This window comes from Myotis lucifugus, unplaced genomic scaffold, assembly GCF_000147115.1.
Source record: "Myotis lucifugus unplaced genomic scaffold, Myoluc2.0 scaffold_3, whole genome shotgun sequence".
Taxonomy (NCBI): Eukaryota; Metazoa; Chordata; class Mammalia; order Chiroptera; family Vespertilionidae; genus Myotis; species Myotis lucifugus.
The window spans coordinates 28,516,412-28,533,457 of record NW_005871051.1 but is presented as its reverse complement, the minus strand read 5'-3'; the positions used below and the strand labels follow the sequence as shown (position 1 = coordinate 28,533,457).

Here is a 17,046-nt window from a genome sequence, read left to right as displayed (position 1 = left end):
GGGCAGCAGGCACCACTAGCACCCGCTGCTGGCACCGGCCCCCATTGCTCCTCACTATCAGCAGGTGCGAGTGGGGCTGGCACCATCAGTATGTGGGAGTGGCGGCGGCAGGAACAGGGCTGCCTGCAGACAGGGGACCAGGGGCTGTGGCAGGAGGGGGCAGGTGGGGGAACGGAGGATGGGCTAAGACCCGCCCATGTGCCCACAACAACCTCGCGGCCACAGTTCCTTTCAAGGTGCATGAATTTGTGCACTGGGCCCCTAGCCTGATATAGTAGCCATTGGTAACACATAACTATTGAATATTTGAAATGTGGCTAATCCAAATTGAAATATGCTGTAAGTATAAAATACATACCAAATTTTGAAAACTTAGTGTTGGACAGAAAAGAGTAAAATATCTCATTAATAATTTTATATTGAGAATATGTTGAAAGACAAATATTTTGGATATATTTGGTTGAATAAAGTATATTAAAAATAATATTTTTGCTTTTTTAAAACATGCCTACTAAAAACTTTAAATGATACACGTGGCTTGCATTATATTTCTCCTCAGTCTCTTCTGAAACAGGACCACTATAAATGATCATGTAAATAAATGCAATTTGCTAGTTCCTTTATCCTTCCACTGAACACCCACAAGCAAAAACTCCCTGATAAATAAGTTCGAAACTCAATTTCTTTGGTCCTACACAGCTGAAGAAAATTGCACAACCCTGAAGATGATACCATAACAAAAGAACAATCTTGATTGAATCACACCATTGTAAATCCTATTATAGAACTTTACCCCTCTCTCTCATTTTTTTTTATGACCATTGCAAACCTTAACCACACTACTTGAGACACTTGAACAATTTATCTCATCAAGACTGTTAGAGAACAAGAGGTAGAAATTAACAGAAAGATTGGTAGATAAGTAAGCACTTGGAATTAGTTTTAAAAAATAAAATGTGTTCTGCCTGGCACACTGAGTGGATATAAGCACTAATACAGACCTGAGATAATGGCTTCCTGTTGGCACAGTTTATGCCCCCAATGAAGACCATGTTGGGCATGATCGGCCTGGGGTAGTCCAACACGAAGTCTCCTCTGAACAGCCACACGGATGCATAGCCAAAAACATCCACCAGTGACATCTCTCTCTGCAGAAGCTCAGTGGCCAGCCGTGCATAAGGAGACAAAGAAACATGGCAAATGTACTTCAGGGCCAGAGGGTAGAGCATGTTCTTGACCCTTTGCAGGAATGTCATGTGGTCCGAATTCCTTGTTAACAACCTAGGAATATATGAGGAAGGATTTGGGCACTGTGTGCCCTCCGAATCGAAGTCACATGGAATGGCACGCAAAAAAAACACAGCAGGAAGTGACAGGTACTGAGCCAGCACTGCCCCACAGGGGTAGACAGGATCTGTTAAAACCACGTCGAAGGCACTGGCATTCAGATGCCTGATCAGGTCCTGGTTATGCACCAGCTCCTCACAAGACTTTTGATAGACCGAAGACACATTTTTCAAAATTACAATAGAATTCAAGAATGTTTTTAGAAAATGTGCTCTTTCAAAAACCAGGTCAATATGGCCCAGCATGAGATACTGGAATTCCTCCTGGGTGAATGGAATGGCATAGGTTTTCAGGGTGAAATAGTCCTCCTCCTTGACATGCAAAGTTGCCTCTGGTGAGAGGACTACTGCTTGGTGGCCTCTGGCATGGAGCTCCTTCACGACCTCCCGCATGCTGAGCCAGTGGCTGCCCTCCATGGGGACCACCAGTACCTTCCCGCCCTCAGTCCAGGGCCCAACACACAGGAAGAGCAGCAATCCCATGAGCAGTGGTGGGGGAAGCTGGAGTCCTGTAGCCATCTCAGTAGATGCAAAAGCAGCTGACTCCCCAGATCACAGTGTGTCTTATATACTTGTTTTCTTTATCTTATCATATCATGAAGCCAATTCACAGACTGGCACATCACTGGAGGGCAGGGTGCACTACTTACATTAATCATTACAGAATGAACCTGCCCCTGTCCTTCACCACTAGCCTTTTACCCTTTTGCTTTCCCTAGGGAGAGATTGATCTCCCTGACTTTCGAGAAATTCATCTGAGTCCACTGCTCTCTCAGAGGAACTGTTTAGTTCACGCTCTTGTTTTTCATTCCATTCCCAAAACGAGGCTGTGGATGCCCATTCATTCTCTTCCCCACCCACTCCTCTGTGAACCATGTTTTACGGGGCTGTGACTGAACTCCAAGAAGTCACCAATGCTAGTCCACAACCAAAACCTCTCTGCTGGATGTGACCGTATTTGATAACTCTTAAAACTCTTTCCTCCCGTGTGGGCAATATTGAGCACATTCAGAAAAATACATATAACATTGCTAAGACGGCTTTCTCTAACAGGAGTGGGGACGCTGGCTCTCTGGTTCTGTTCCTCTTTTGCACAAGGAAACACCTCATGCAATGTTCAGGGAAGAGTCTTGAAGCAGCTGTCAAATGTGGAAATAACTGGAGAAACCCTGAACTCGAGACATGATGAAAACAACGCAGGGATTGTTGAGATGCCTATACCTACTCCATGGGATAAGAGTTGCCATTATGGGCAATGACACAGTGGGGTCAGAGAGCACCGGCCCCCTAGGGCCTGCTCACCACAAAACAGGAGGGAGCTGTCACCTGGCCTCAGACCAGTCTCTATCTGAATTACTCTTCTCTTGCATGCTAAAAGTTCCAGTCTTCTGCTACTCTGCTTCGGGACTAGGGTGTACCTTAATCAGGGCCTCCCTTTAATATATCCTGTGGTTTATGTTCAGGCTTCTCTCCAAGGTCATTTATACTCCTAAGTCCTCATAAGAACAGATTCTTCCAGAACAGGATGAGCTGCATAATTTGTGCACTCCTTCTGAGGGTGGAGCCCTGAGCAGCCTCATGAGTCACATGCCCATGAGGCCAGGCCTACTCCAGAAAGTGACTCCCATCTGTGCTCAGCTGTCATCTCCTTGCCCTGTTCACCCTGTTGATGATGTGGGTGGGCTCCTTGTGACGTCCCACTTCCTCACTGAGTGTGCTCTTCGGCATCCTTGGCTTCTGCCATACCAACCTGCAGGCCCAGGCCACCATGACTAGCAAGGCTGAGGCTTCCCTTTGGAAGGAAATGACCCCATGAACGATTCACGGTGATAACAGATTCTACCATTGGACAAATGTGTGCACACCAAGACACTTCCCATGGAACACCAGCCGCCACTGTGCAGGCAGTGTTTGGTTTAACCCTTCCTTATAGGCTGTGTGTCCAGGATCCTGGTTCCCTCCTCCTCTCCAACAGCAAGTTCTCTACTCTCTTTTGCAGATCCTCTTTCCGTCCAAGACATAACTCTATTTTTTCCCCAAGACTCCGTTTCTGTCTCCTACTCACAGGCTAAATCCTATCATTTCTGTCCTCCATTCACTCCTACAAAAAGCCATTCAAAATCTCTTGAGTGTGTAGGCTTGAGGCTGCTCATGTCCTACATTAAAAGCGTGAGGGCAAATGGAGCCAATAGCTAGGAAAGTACAACTTCAAGTTTGTTATTGGTGCTGCAGCTGCTGTTATTATCATTAACAAGAGAAGCTACCATTAAGGATTCTTGTCACCACCATATCAGTGGCAGAAGCAGCAAGTCACCAGAGTTGACTCCTCTTCATTCTGTTAATAACTGTTCCTGGTAGTCCCTGTTCCTTGTACAGCTGTAACTGCACTGGACACGTGTAGGAGAGTATATATACCAGGGCCACCTCTCTAGCTTTCATCACTGTGGTCATCTGCCTTGTGGTTATAACTCAACCTGACAAGATGTTATAAGCCAAGTAAGAAGATGGGTTTACCTAGGGAATTGGTCATAGTGGTGGTGTTTTCTCTGCTCCAATTGGAGATAGAAATAAATCTAGATCAAATAAATAAAGCGGCACGGATGTCCTGGAAGGGAAGACTTAACATTGTAACACTCTTGATTTTATCCCAAATTAAGCAATAGATTTAATGCAAGGCCAAACAAAATCTCATTGGGATTTTTAACAGGAGAAAAAAAAATTTTTAATTCACCTAGAAGCATTTTTGTCTTCTGGTAATACAGGAGTAGTTCCTATCAGACCAATGCTCTCACCGGTAATGATTATAAATTCTTACAAAAAAAAAACTTTTTACAGCTGTCTGAAGGCACTAGAGAGAAAACAAAAATAGGCAGAAAGAGAAGGAGACAACAGATGACAAGGCCTGGGTAGAGTTTCCTTGCTCTTCTTAGCAGCCACCTCTGGTATGTCTGTCCTTACCCATTACACCTAAAGCCTCAAGGTGGCGCTTGCTCCCTGTTAACAAGGAGATTATCTACAACTCATTTGTCTCCATGTGGCCAGAGGGTGGCCAGCACCTCAGTCAGCCTATCACCCCAGGGAGCAAGCACCACCCTGGGACTGTAGGGCTGAGAAGCCTATACCTATCCTCCATGCCATGGTATGTTTCCTTGGTGACTCTGCTCACAGCTCCAAACTGTCAAAGCAGATTACAGGGTACCAGATACCAACTCCGATAGGGGACTCCAACTTCCTGGCAGATAGTGAAGATCATCACTATGCCAGCCATCAGTGACAGAAGGCCCAACACCTCTGCCCATTGCATCTTGCTATTGGAGTTGCCAAGAACACACCATAGTCACCCAGCATGCTTTAGTTACATGGGGAAGAGACAGAGTGAATCAATCCCAATAGTGATCACCCGTGGCCAGCAGGTCCCTATGACAGCGGACACAGAGCAGTTCACCCACATGCATTCCTACTGTGCAGCAGTAGAAAAACCCTGTCCCCTCCCCTTGGAGTACAAATATAACAGTGGGTTGGCCAAATGCCATGGACCCACACGCTTCAAAAAAAGAAAAGAAAGAGGAGCATTCTTTGAGCCTGAAACAAAAAGACATTCCCACACAAGGTGATAAGGCGGCACAGGCTTGTGGTGGGAAAGACTTGCAAGCCCAGGCCCATTCTTTTTTTATTATTATTCTTTATTGATTAAGGTATTACGCATGTGTCCTTATCCCCCCATGGTCCCCCGACCCCCCACTCATGCTCTCATCCCTGTGTTCATTGGTTATGCTTATATGTATGCATACAAGTCCTTTGGTTGATCTCTCCCCCTTTCCGCCACCCTCCCCTGCTTACCTTCTGAGGTTTGATGGTCTGATCAATGCTTCTCTGTCTCTGGATCTTATGAGGCGAATGGGGCCCAAAGACTGCATGAGTGATTCTGCCTTTCCCAACACCCATTTTAATGGCTCTTTGCATGACACTAAGTCACAGTTGATGCCACATCATGCCCCTAAAACTCATTCTCAAATGCTTTGGTGTTTCCCACCTACTCCTGCACAGAGGCATGGGAATGGCAGGAAGCATTCTGAGTGGTAAGAGAACTAAATGACCCAGGAAACTTGCAGAGTGTGCAAGAGCAGGAAGCAGGAGGCGGAAGAAAACGGGTACATTCCCTTCCCAGGACTGCTGAAACCAAGAGCCCAAACTGGGGAACTTAGAACAAGAGAAATGTATTATCGTATTGTCTCACACTCTGGAGGGCAGAACCAAATCAGAGCCATGCTCCCTCTGAAGGCTCTAGGGAGGATCTTTCTTTGCCTCTCCCAGCTCCTGGGGTTTGCCTGCAATCCTTGGTCTTCCTTGGCTTACAGATGTATCACTCCAATTGCGTGTCCATCTTCTCCCTGTACATTGTCTTCCTTCTGTATATGTCTGTATCCAAATTTCCCTTTTTATAAGGACACCAGTAATATTAGATCAGGGGCCACCCTAATGACCTCATGTTAACTTGATGGTCTCTGCCAAGATTGTTTCCAAAGAAGCTCACATTCTTTTCTTTTTTTAAAATATATATTTTTTTTATTGATTTCAGAGAGGAAGGGAGAGGGAGAGAGAGATAGAAACATCAATGATGAGAGAGAATCATGGATTGGCTGCCTCCGGCACACCCCACACTGGAGATCAAACCCACAACCCAGGCATATGCCCTGACAGGGAATCAAACCATGACCTCCTGGTTCATAAGTCAACGCTCAACCACTGAGCCTCACCAGCTGGGGTGATGCTCACATTCTGAGATGCTGGGGCTTAGGACTTCAACTTCTCTTTTTTGAGGGGGTCGCAATTCCACAGACCTGAGCTTTCTCCTAAAGACTGGGGCAGCCACCTAGGATGGCGTGCTATGTTTGGCTTTGTGTTCTTAAAATGTTCCTCTTGTGAAGAAGTAGAGAATGGTTTAGAGGGGTCAGCCTGGACCCAGGGAGTCCTACCTGGAGCTTGTTTGTGAGAGGCAAGGACCTGAATCAAAGCTGCAGGGGCACTGGGGACTGGAAATAACTAAAATGTTCATCAACGAATGAGTAGCTACATGAAGTTATTATGCTAATGGAACAAAATATCATTCAGCAATAAAAAATAATGTTATAACATGAATGAACCTTATGAAAAACATTATGCTAAGTGAAAAAAGTCAATTACATTATTATATGATTCACTTTGTATGAAATGATCAGAATAGGCAAATCCATGGAGACAGAAAGTTGATTAGTAGTTGCCAGAAGCTGAGGAGAGGAGGAAATGGGGAGTAACTGATAATTACAGGTGTGTGTTTTTGTGGGTGATTGAAAATGTTCTAAAGCCGATTGTGGTGATGGTTGCACAGCTCTGAATAATATTAAAAATCATTGAATTGTAAACTTTAAATGCACTGTGTGGTATGTGAATTACCTCTCAATATAAAATAAACCACTTAATTACATTCTTCTCAAATTGTCTAAATTATTATCCAACCAAGTTTCTAGCTTCTCAGAGACTCGTGTTGAATATTGTTTTTTAAACCTTGACTCATTCTAGCATTTAGCTACTCACTGACAGAAATAGTGCTGTCAAAATGTTCCACAGGTTTGTTCATCTCCAAGATATCCAGTCATAAAGGTAAACACGGGTTTGGAAAGAGAAGCAAACCATTCTAGGAATTGTAGACATTGGCCTAAGTCATGTATTTTCTAAAAGTGTCTATTAAGAATGACTCGGCATTTTAGGGTTTGGTTCCCCTTACTTGCTTAGAATTCAATCCTCAGCTCAACCAGTAAATGTTGAAGTTGCAGCCTGAGTGCTTATTGCTTGCAGAGCCCCCTGTAGCGGGCAGAGGTTAGCTCAGGGGTGGGCAAAGGATGCTTGCTGCCCCCTCCCCACCCAGCTCCGGGCCCTGCTGGGTAGAAGTTACTGATACTCACTTGGAATTTGTTCAGACCAGCATTGCTCAATTTCAGCACTATTGACATTTTGGCCCGGTAATTCTTGGTTGGGAATAAGTGGGTGGGTATTTCTTGTGCTTTGTAGGATTTTTAACAGCATCCCTGGACTTTACCTACTAGTTAGTTGACAGTGTCACCCCCAATTGTGACACCAAAAATGTCTCCAGACATTATCCCTTAAGGGTCAAAATTCGCCCCCATTTCAGGACCACTATTTAGATTAGGGGCAGGGAACTTCCAATCGCGGGCTGTATAAGGCCCGAGAAATCTTTGGTCTGGCCCTGCCAAGACATTATCAGTGAGTGAATTAAATGTTTGACCAAATAAAGCAGGCTGATTTTTAAGTTGATAATTTTGTATGGCCCTCGAATTATGTTATAAATATTCAAATGGCCCTTAGCAGAAAAAAGGTTCCCCACCCCTGATCTAGATGATTCCAGAACACAAGAGGAGAAAACTTGGGAACAAAAGAGCTAGTACTGAGAAATTTGGATATAGTTTTCTGGGAAGATGCTTCCCAAAGAATGCTGCAAGAAAACCACATTGTTTTTATCACTTCACAGAAAGTCTCAGCCTGTATTGAGTGTCCCAGGATCTGGCCTGGCCTGGAGCTCCTGGAGGCAGAGAATGTGGCACAAGTAGAACTGCTTAGGGGGCAGATGATAAGGTGCATGAGGCTGGTGAGGAGGTCCTGGGTGGGATAAGTGGCTTCAGAACATCCAGGGCTGCCCAGGGCCTCGCTTCTGAGGGTCTCCCAGCGGGAACCACCTGCTGGGTGCCTCAGGGGCTTCCCCAAGACATCTTGGGCAGAAACGCCCAGGAGCCCTGGAGGTGGCTGAGTCCCTCCTTGGGCAGAGGAGGCTGGTGGGGCTGTGGTCAGAGTCACACTAACCTGGGCATAAGTGGGAAGAGATCTCATGCTCTCCCACACAGGCGAGGCTGGGAGCACACAGGCTGCCCTGAGGATAGGCACCCTTGATTGTGACTCCGTGTTATGCAAGGATTGTTTGCTAAGCACTGGTTCCCTAAAGGCTTTGCACATATTTGAAAGAGATATGAGTATGCATTTGAAGTCAGGCCAATAGTTACCTATACAACAGGCTTGCTGACTTGATATGTGAACTCGAATTTCATCGTTTATTAATTTGAAGTTCTCGGATTATTTCTGAAGTTAAATGTGTTTTCAAACTTTTATTGGCCACTTCTGTTGTTTATGTATTGCCTGATCATGATATTTGCCTACTAAGGAGTGTCGAGGTTTTTGTGGGTTTTTTTTAGCTATAAATCAGGCATTAATTTTTTCTGTTTGATGATGTATCTTCTTTTTTAAAATATTTATTGGATGAGGCCATATAACAAAACAAATTATGTTAATGTGAACAATTCAGTGGCATTTCGTCCCTTCACGACGTTGTGCCCCCGCCATGTCTACATGACTCCCATTCTCATTATTCCAAAGTGCACACTTTTTCATAGTGTTGAAATGGTTTAATTGTTTGACCAGTGAAACTGATTTTGATCACTGCAACTTAATTTCTAATAATTACACATACAAGTTGACACAGAATTCTCTCTGTGGTGACACGCAGGGACTGCTAACTGAGACACAGATGAAAGCCAAGCACAGGCAAAGCTTCAAGGCCCAAAAAGCACACTCACGACAGCCTGTTTTTTTCAATGTGAGTAAATAGAACTTTTTTTTTTTTTGCAAAAATATATGGTTGGTACCAAGGTATCAAAAATGATATTTTTCCTTCCTTCTTATAGCGAATGGTTCTTTTTACACTTTTGCTTATTAACTTCTTAATTAAATGTTATTGACATACGAGGTTTCTATGCCCTGTGCTTCCTGGAGTTTGTCCAATTATGCTCTTCACCCCTGCAGCTACTGTTGACCGTATCAACAGAGATATTGGCAGATATTAAAGAAGGTTGGTAAGGGCCTTTGGGACCTCTTTGAGGCTTTCTTTCTGATGAAAAAACAATGCATTGAAAAAGAGAATTCTGGTCTGAAAGTTTACGTGATCTGAAGCTTTTCAAAGGTGTAAAAATTCAAATAATATTTTTTTAAAAACAAACTCACAAGTTTTTATTTTTCAAAGCCCTCTTTCCTCATCTGTCAGAGGGAATCTACAAACCCTTGCCTTAGGTCAGAGGTCAACACGCTCTCTCTGTAAAGGGTTAGATAGTAACTAGACTGAGTGTGCCACGTACCCCTCTGTCTCATAGTTCTGATTGTTTTTAACGTCCTTTTTAAAATATAAAAACCATTCTTAGCTCTGGACCATATAGCAACAGGCCTGTGGGCTGAAGTCCATTTGGTTCACCAACTATAGTTTGTTAACCCCTGGTTTAGGGACCAGGGAAAAAGCATGGCACAGAGTTGGGAGAATGGGTTTTGACCTGGACTACCCTCTTAGCTGTGTCTCTTGGTCAAGGCTTCACCTGTTTCTTCAACAGGTAAGTGCAGGATTTGGCTTGGAAAATTTTAAGGCTCCTTCCATGACTGTCCCCAGGTTACCCAGTTAAAGATAACTGCCGCTGTTGCCAGGCATGAGTGTTATCTCATTCAAAGTCTCTGCATCATTCAAACCCTCAGCCTCAGGTCTCCTCCACCCCCTCCTCCTAGCCTGGCATCCCTTCCGTCAGGTGGCCCTCCCAGGTGACAATCAGAGGAGGAGCCAGACCAGTGAGGGAAGCAGAGAGTGAAGAAACGGGGCAATCACAAAGAAATAAAGCCACCCACCTGAGACAGGACCCCTTTCTTCCTACAGTTGGTCCCTCCAATGAAGACCATGTTGGGCAAGACTGGTCTGGGATACTCGAACACAAAGTCATATCTCAAGAGCCAAATGGAGCCCTTCTGATATAAGGTGGGTAAGTGTACCTGTCTCTTGAGGAGGTCTGATGCGAGGTCTTCGTACTTTGAAAATAGAAAGTGAAATACGAGGTTCTCCAAATGATTAACAAGGAAGTTGGCCACCCGCTGGGAGAAAGTCATCCTGTCTGAGAACTGGGTGTAGCACCTGGGGATATAGGACACGGGGTTCGGGCTTCGGCTGAACGTATGCTCCAGGGCAAACGGGAAGCCCCTGAAGAGGTACACGGAGGGCAGGCCCAGGAACTCGGCCAGGATCACCCCGCAGGGCATGGCCGGGTCTGTGAACAGGGCGTCGAACTTGCTCTCCTGGAGGAAGCTCAGAGTGGCCGAGTCCCTCAGGAGGCTCTGGCAGTTGATGAAGCACAGGTCAACGACGACCATGTTATTCCTGTACTCCACCAGGGGAGCAGTCAGGAGCGATCTCTCAGCGAAGTGCCGGTTCCCAAAGGTACGGAAGCGTCTCTGTAGCTCTTCCTGGTCATAGGGCACCGCATAGATTTTCCTGGTGTAGTGTTTGGACTCTTCCAGAAGCAAATTGACTTCTGGCACCAGCACCACGATGTCATGGCCCCTGTCACTAAGCACCTCAATTATGCCCTTCATACTGAGCCAGTGGCTTCCATCCTGGGGGACCACCAGCAGCTTGTCACTGAGAGTCACACCCCAAAGCCCTAAGAGGAAAACCCCTGCAGAAATGCCCCGGACCGCACGGGGGAGGCAGGCCATCCCTGTGGAGTGCAGGTAGCAGCAAGAGTAAATGGGTTACGCTGCCTGACCCCGAGGGCTCCAGGCTATTTTCCCTACACTGACTACCTTCCCCTCTTCACAGACCTGGCCTACCTCTCTGTGCTCTGAATTTTGGCCTCTGATAAGCAAAACCTACATTAATATTTAACTATTTCTAAGAACACAGGTAACTTGAGCCAACCATGCTTCTTAGCTCTTGCCTAAGCTTCTGGGTTTAGTTCTTCTCTTTGTCTGCACCAACCTGTCTCTCCGGTTGGAGGACAACCTGGACAGGCCCCAGGAGGCCCACCGCAGCCCCGCCTTCTCTCCTGAGCACCAGGACTCCACAGCATCAGTGATGACCATGTTCACAGATGAATAGCTGTCCATGCTGCTCTGCTTACTTGTCAACTCTCCTCACAGTGGAAAGGAAGCATGAACAGATGTAAATTCATGATTTGAACAACACAATGGAACTGCTCACTCCAAATCCTGGTTACCACAGCCGTGGCCGGATTAAAGGAAGGCACAGAGAAGCCTAATAGAACGTCCCACCGCCCCCTGCTCCCAGCTATACCACTGTTATTGGGGAGTTTTGTTATAGCAGAAGATAGAATCTAATCCTAACATATGTGCTCTGACACCACACATCTCACTTTGCGGTTAAGAGCACAAATGCTGGAGCCAGCCTGCCCCTACCAAGCTGTGCGACCTCACCACCCTTCCCCTGCATTGCTGCACCTGCCAGCTGGGGGTTGCATCAGTCCCTCCCCTGAGGGGTGGTGAGAATGAGCTGAGTGCAGTTCCCTTGGAAGGGCTCCATCTGGGTTTGGTCGGACACTCTCGGGGTCAAAAAGCGACCCTGCATGACCTGCACTGTGAATACAATAACCATAGGAGGAGTGAAGGGGACAGAAGAGGAGGCAGAAATGAAGAAGAGAAGAAAATGTAGAAATATGAAATGGTGGGAAGGTGTCAGGTGACAGGGCACTTGATGGAGGCGACTGGTCCACCAGCAGTTGGAAGAAGGTGGCTCCAGCACAGGGCTCCCCGACATATTTGGTTTCTAAAACAATTTCCCATTGTCTTCATTTCTTAGGGCCACTGTAACAAAGCACCACACTGTGGTGGCCTGAAAAACAGAGCTTTATTCCCATAGTCTGCAGGCTGGCAGTCTGAGGTCAAGGTGTCAGCAGGACTGGTTCCTTCTGAGGCCTGGGTAGGGGATCTGTTCCAGCCTTGCTCCGGCTCCTGGTGGTTTGCAGGCCATCTTTGTTGTTCCTGAGTTTGTAGAACATCAGGCCATTTCTGCCTGTGTCCCTGTCTGTGTCCAAATTTCCCCTTCATATAAAGACACCAGTCATGTTGGACTAAGGCCCACCCACCCTAACGACCTCATTCAATTTAACTAATTACAGCTGCAAAGACTGTATTTCCAAATAAGGTCACATTGTAAGGTATTAGGCGTTAGGACTTCAATAAAACTTTTTGGGGGAACACAATTCAACCCTATCACTCACCCTTCATCTCATGCAATACAAAGCCCTGGCTGACCATCGTTCTACCGATGAGAAACGGAGGCTTGTTGCCTACAAAATGACATCTTTGGGTAACTTGCAGCTTCAGAAGAAAAAATAGAATTGGCTACTTCTAGATCAGCCTTTCTCAACCTTTTGGCCTCAGGACTCCTTTTTACTCTCAATGCGTGAAGACCCCAGAAACGTTTGTTTATGTGGGTAACATGTATTCAAATAAACTGTTTCAGAAATTGAAACTGACACATTTAAAAAGTACTTCCTCATGAATTTGAGATAACAAGATTAAACCCATTACAAGTTGACATCTTTTCTGAGAAAGTAACTGTAAATTTCCCAAAACAAACAAAAAAAGTAGTCAAAAGAGTGACGTCGCTTTACCTTTTTTGCAAGTCCCTTTAATGTCTGACTGGAGGAGAGGGACTCTCCTGTCAGCATGTGCACTTGCTCTGCTGCGGTTTTGCACGTTGTGAAGTCTTTGGAAAACTCCCCAGGACCAAGCAAACTAAAACTTAATAGTCTTAGTACTATTAAGGAAACAGCTTGACCTTGCAGACCCCTGAAAGGGTCTCGGGGATCTTCAAGGTTTCCAAAACACCCTTTGAGAATCACTGTTCTAGATTAGGGGTGGACAATTACTTTTCCTTAAAGCCATAAATAGTACATAGTTTGGATGTTGTGGGCCATCTGTTCTCCTTGGCAATGATTTAGTTCTGCTGTTGTACCAGGAGAACAACCATAGGCAACATTAAACAAATGGACACGGCTGTGTCCCCATCACTCTTGTTCATGAGAACAGAAAGCGGGTGAGATTCCGCCTGTGGGCTGCAGTTGGACAACCTCAGTTCCAGACAGTGATAAAAACCACAGTGTTGACTCTTCCCTGCAAATCCACATGCCGCTCCTTCCCTTCATTCCAGATTCACTCAGTGTTATCTCAAAGAAAGCTTCTCTGATGACCCCATTATCACAGGGCCCAGCCCATCGCTCTGAAGCCCCATTTCCCTCCTCATTTCGCTTCACGCCTTTCGCCATCACCTAACCTGTTACTTATTTACTGTGCGCCTCCCCCACCTAGAACAAGAGCACTTTAAGGATGCTGTATGCCCAGTGTCCAGAACAGTGCCAGCATACAACAGGCACTCGATCCAAGTTTGCTGAATAATGAATAAACTTGCTTTTGATTTGCCTGTTTGTTTTAGTCTCACATTTCAATTTCTCTTTTGTTTTTTTAGTTGTGAGGATTCACCCAAGAAATAGAACATTTAAAGAACCATGTGCTTTTTTTTTTTTTTTTTTTTAGAAAAGCTGGTCAATGACACTATGAGCGTGGAGTCTGCCCCTTGCCTTTAGGAAATTAAAATCTGAGAAGTATAAGTCTAAACAGCATGCAGTGAGAGCCTGAGGTAGGAGTCGGAAAGCCAGGTCTCCTTCCAGCTCTTCCACCTGCCTGGGGTGGGACCCATCTCCTGATCTTCAGGTTTTTCAACCGAGACCTAGGGAGAGGGTCATGTTTGTCCTGCCTGATTTGGCACATTGCTGAGGGAGGTCCAAGAGGGCGAGGGAACCAGGCTGTCCAAGGGAGAGGCGGTTTCCAGTGTGGCTAGAACAGACTCGCCCACAGCTAGTCACGCACAGCTGAACTGGCATGCAAAGTCCTCTCCTAACCCATGCCTGTTGGCACAGGAGGCGTGCTGGGATAGGGAAGGGAGGAAAAGCCTGAGGAACAAGATAGAAAGGATCACCCAAGCACAAAGCTGGGCCCAAGAACACAGTCAAGATGCAAATTCATTGCAGCCAAATTAAACTACAATGAGGTGTCACCTCACGCCTACCAGAATGGCAGTCACAAGAAGCAAACTTTCATTGCAGCCTTCAAGGGAGTGATCAGGGCAAGAAGGTGGCAGCATTCTGGTTTGGGTCCATCTAAATGACAATAAGACTCCCAGATGGTCACAAAGGGAGCACAATGCAGGTCTGCTCCTCCAGGGCAAGCACAGCCCAGCAGGCTCTTTCTAAAAACAATGCATCTGGACAGCCAACGTTATGTTTCATAATTTGTAACTGACTAATGTGTGTCTCCCCATTGGACTGCAAGCCATGCACACAGAAGGCTCTCAATAGATATTTGTTCAGTGACGAACCTTTGATGTTAAACAACAACAACAACAAAAAGGGTCAACTGTACGTTATTCTGTAACACTGCAAAACCAACAAATGCCATGTCCACTGAGTGATTAGAGGCCATTGATGTAAGTCAAACAACCTCGGCCAATTCCACAGGCGGGACATTTCCTGAAAAGTCTCCAGTGCACAGAGGGAGACAGTCAAGTGTACAGGTTAGGCACCAGGGTCCTAAAGTCAGAATGTTGAGTTCGTTGTGCAAGAATGTTCACAGCAGCATATTCTTCACAGCCGAAGAGTAAAAACAACCTAATGTGTGTGGACTGATGAACAGATAAACTATAATTTAGCCATGGAATATTACTCAGCCATAAAAAAGAATGAAAGGCTTATACAAGCTACAAAAAGATAGACTGTGAACACTAAGTGAAAGAAGTCGGTCACAAAGGACCATATATATCACCTGATTCCATTTGTGTGAAATATCCAGAACAGGCAAATACACAGAGACAGAAAGTAGATTTGAGATTGTCAGAGGGAGTGACTGCTAGTGGGCATGGGATTTCATTTTGGAGTGGGGAAAACGCCCTGGAGTTAGAGAATGGTGATGGTTGCTTGTGTTCATGAATATACTAAAGACCACAGCATTGTATGCTTATAAAGGATGAAAGTTATGATATGACTTATAGCTCATTTTTTTAAAAAAAGAATGTCTGCCCCGGCCCACATGGCTCAGTCAGTTGGGCATTATCGTGCGCACTGAAGAGTTGCTGTTTCGATTCCCCGTCAGGGCACATTCCTCAATTTTGGGCTCAATCCAGAAGGGGGTGTGGTGTGCAGGGGGCAACCAATTGATGTGTGTTTTTTTTTTAAGAGCCTGATCCTATCTTCTATATAATGAAGAGATAATATGCTAATTTGTCCATTACGGTGTCCCAGTCACGACCAGTCTGTGGGCAGGGCCAGGGACGGGGACTTTCGCCCCCAGCACTAACTTCCCACTGCCTGTGTGCATCCCCATTCAGCACTGGTATGACCCTGTGGGGGAGGAGGGGCAGGCCTGGGCTTGAGGGGGGACCTAAGGCCGTGCCCCAGGCCTGGCTCCTGGCTGGGAGACCTCAGGCCGTGCCCCCCACCCACAGGGCTTGACGGGGGACCTCAGGCCACACACCCCCGCCCAGTGGGGCTTGACGGGGGACCTCAGGCCGTGCCCTGCGCCCCAGCGCTGGGCCGGGGGACCTGAGGCTGTGCCCCCGACCCAGAGGGGCTTGACGGGGGTGGGGCCAGTTGAGTCTAGGTCTCACCCAAGGGGGTGGGGCCGGCCGGGTCTGGGTCTCCTGTGTTTTCGAAACGCGTGAGGGTGGTGGGCAGGTATTTGACTCTAGGTCCCGTGGTGCGCGCCAGACTCAGACAGGAGGAAGATTTTATATACATTTTACTAATTTTCTTTCATCTCTGACACTTCTATTATAGAGAAAGGGCAAATAGCAATATTAAAATATTTCTTCTCATTAATTCTCTTTTAATGTGTATGAATTTCATGCACCAGGCCACTAGTGGTTAATGTAAATATTGTGATGATTGGAAATAATTGTGCTGGAATATGCAAAGGCCAGGCTGTTTCATGTAGCAAAACTTTTATGAAAATCAAGGGCCCCTAAGGTAGGAGATGTCTCAACGCAGCACAGAGAAAAAAAAACTCAAAACCAAACAATGGACCTTCTTATTCCTAAAAGTCCTCTTAGTCACTTGTCACAGGATTCCTCACAGACCGTTCTCTTCTCTCTAAACTGAGAGTTCAAAAGCAGATGCAAATAAATATGGAAATTCAAAATATAATAAAGATGCCTTTCAATTCAACAGATGCAGAGTGGAATATTTTATAAAACTATGTTAGGACAATGGACAATCCATTTAGAAAAATAATAAAGTTAGATCTGTATACTTCTGTGTAAGGTTCTCCTTGTTAAAAAAAAAAAAGTAACTATTCACATTAGAGGAATTAAAAACATTAAGACACAGTATGGAAAATACATTTATATATCCCAGATTTGGAAAGACTTAAACAATTGATATCCAGAAACCATTAAAGGAAAAGTTAACCAGATTGACTACTCCAAAATGAACATCCTGTATGACAAAAGAGGAAGAAGAGCCCAGGAAAAAATGTTTGCAACATACATAAAGAGCTAAGCGTTAATGTTCCTAATACTAAAGGAACTTGTAATAATTTGCTATTAAAAAGACAAATAGCCCTCAAAAACATGGCTAAAGAATGTGAATACAAATACAAAAAAAATCTGAATACATAATTCACAGAAGAGGAAATGCAAATGACCACTATATCTATGAAAATGGAAGCAGCTATGTAGAATTTTTTTACCAAAAAATTTAAAAGTTGGAACACATCTGAAGCTGGAGATGGTATGGAAAAAACTAGAACTTTCATATACTGTTGACCAAAGTGTAAG

General features: G+C 45.3%; 2 protein-coding genes across 3 annotated transcripts in view; both read right to left on the bottom strand.

The window, feature by feature from the left end:
* Positions 1-17,046, bottom strand: part of LOC102440644 (UDP-glucuronosyltransferase 1-1) — a 61,737-nt gene that overhangs the window by 23,065 nt on the left and 21,626 nt on the right. The gene's annotated exons all lie outside the window — the stretch shown is intronic.
* Positions 10,032-10,916, bottom strand: LOC111828057 (UDP-glucuronosyltransferase 1-6-like). Its single transcript, XM_023763074.1, has one exon. The coding sequence runs from the start codon at positions 10,914-10,916 to the stop codon at positions 10,032-10,034; it is 885 nt and encodes a 294-aa protein (XP_023618842.1).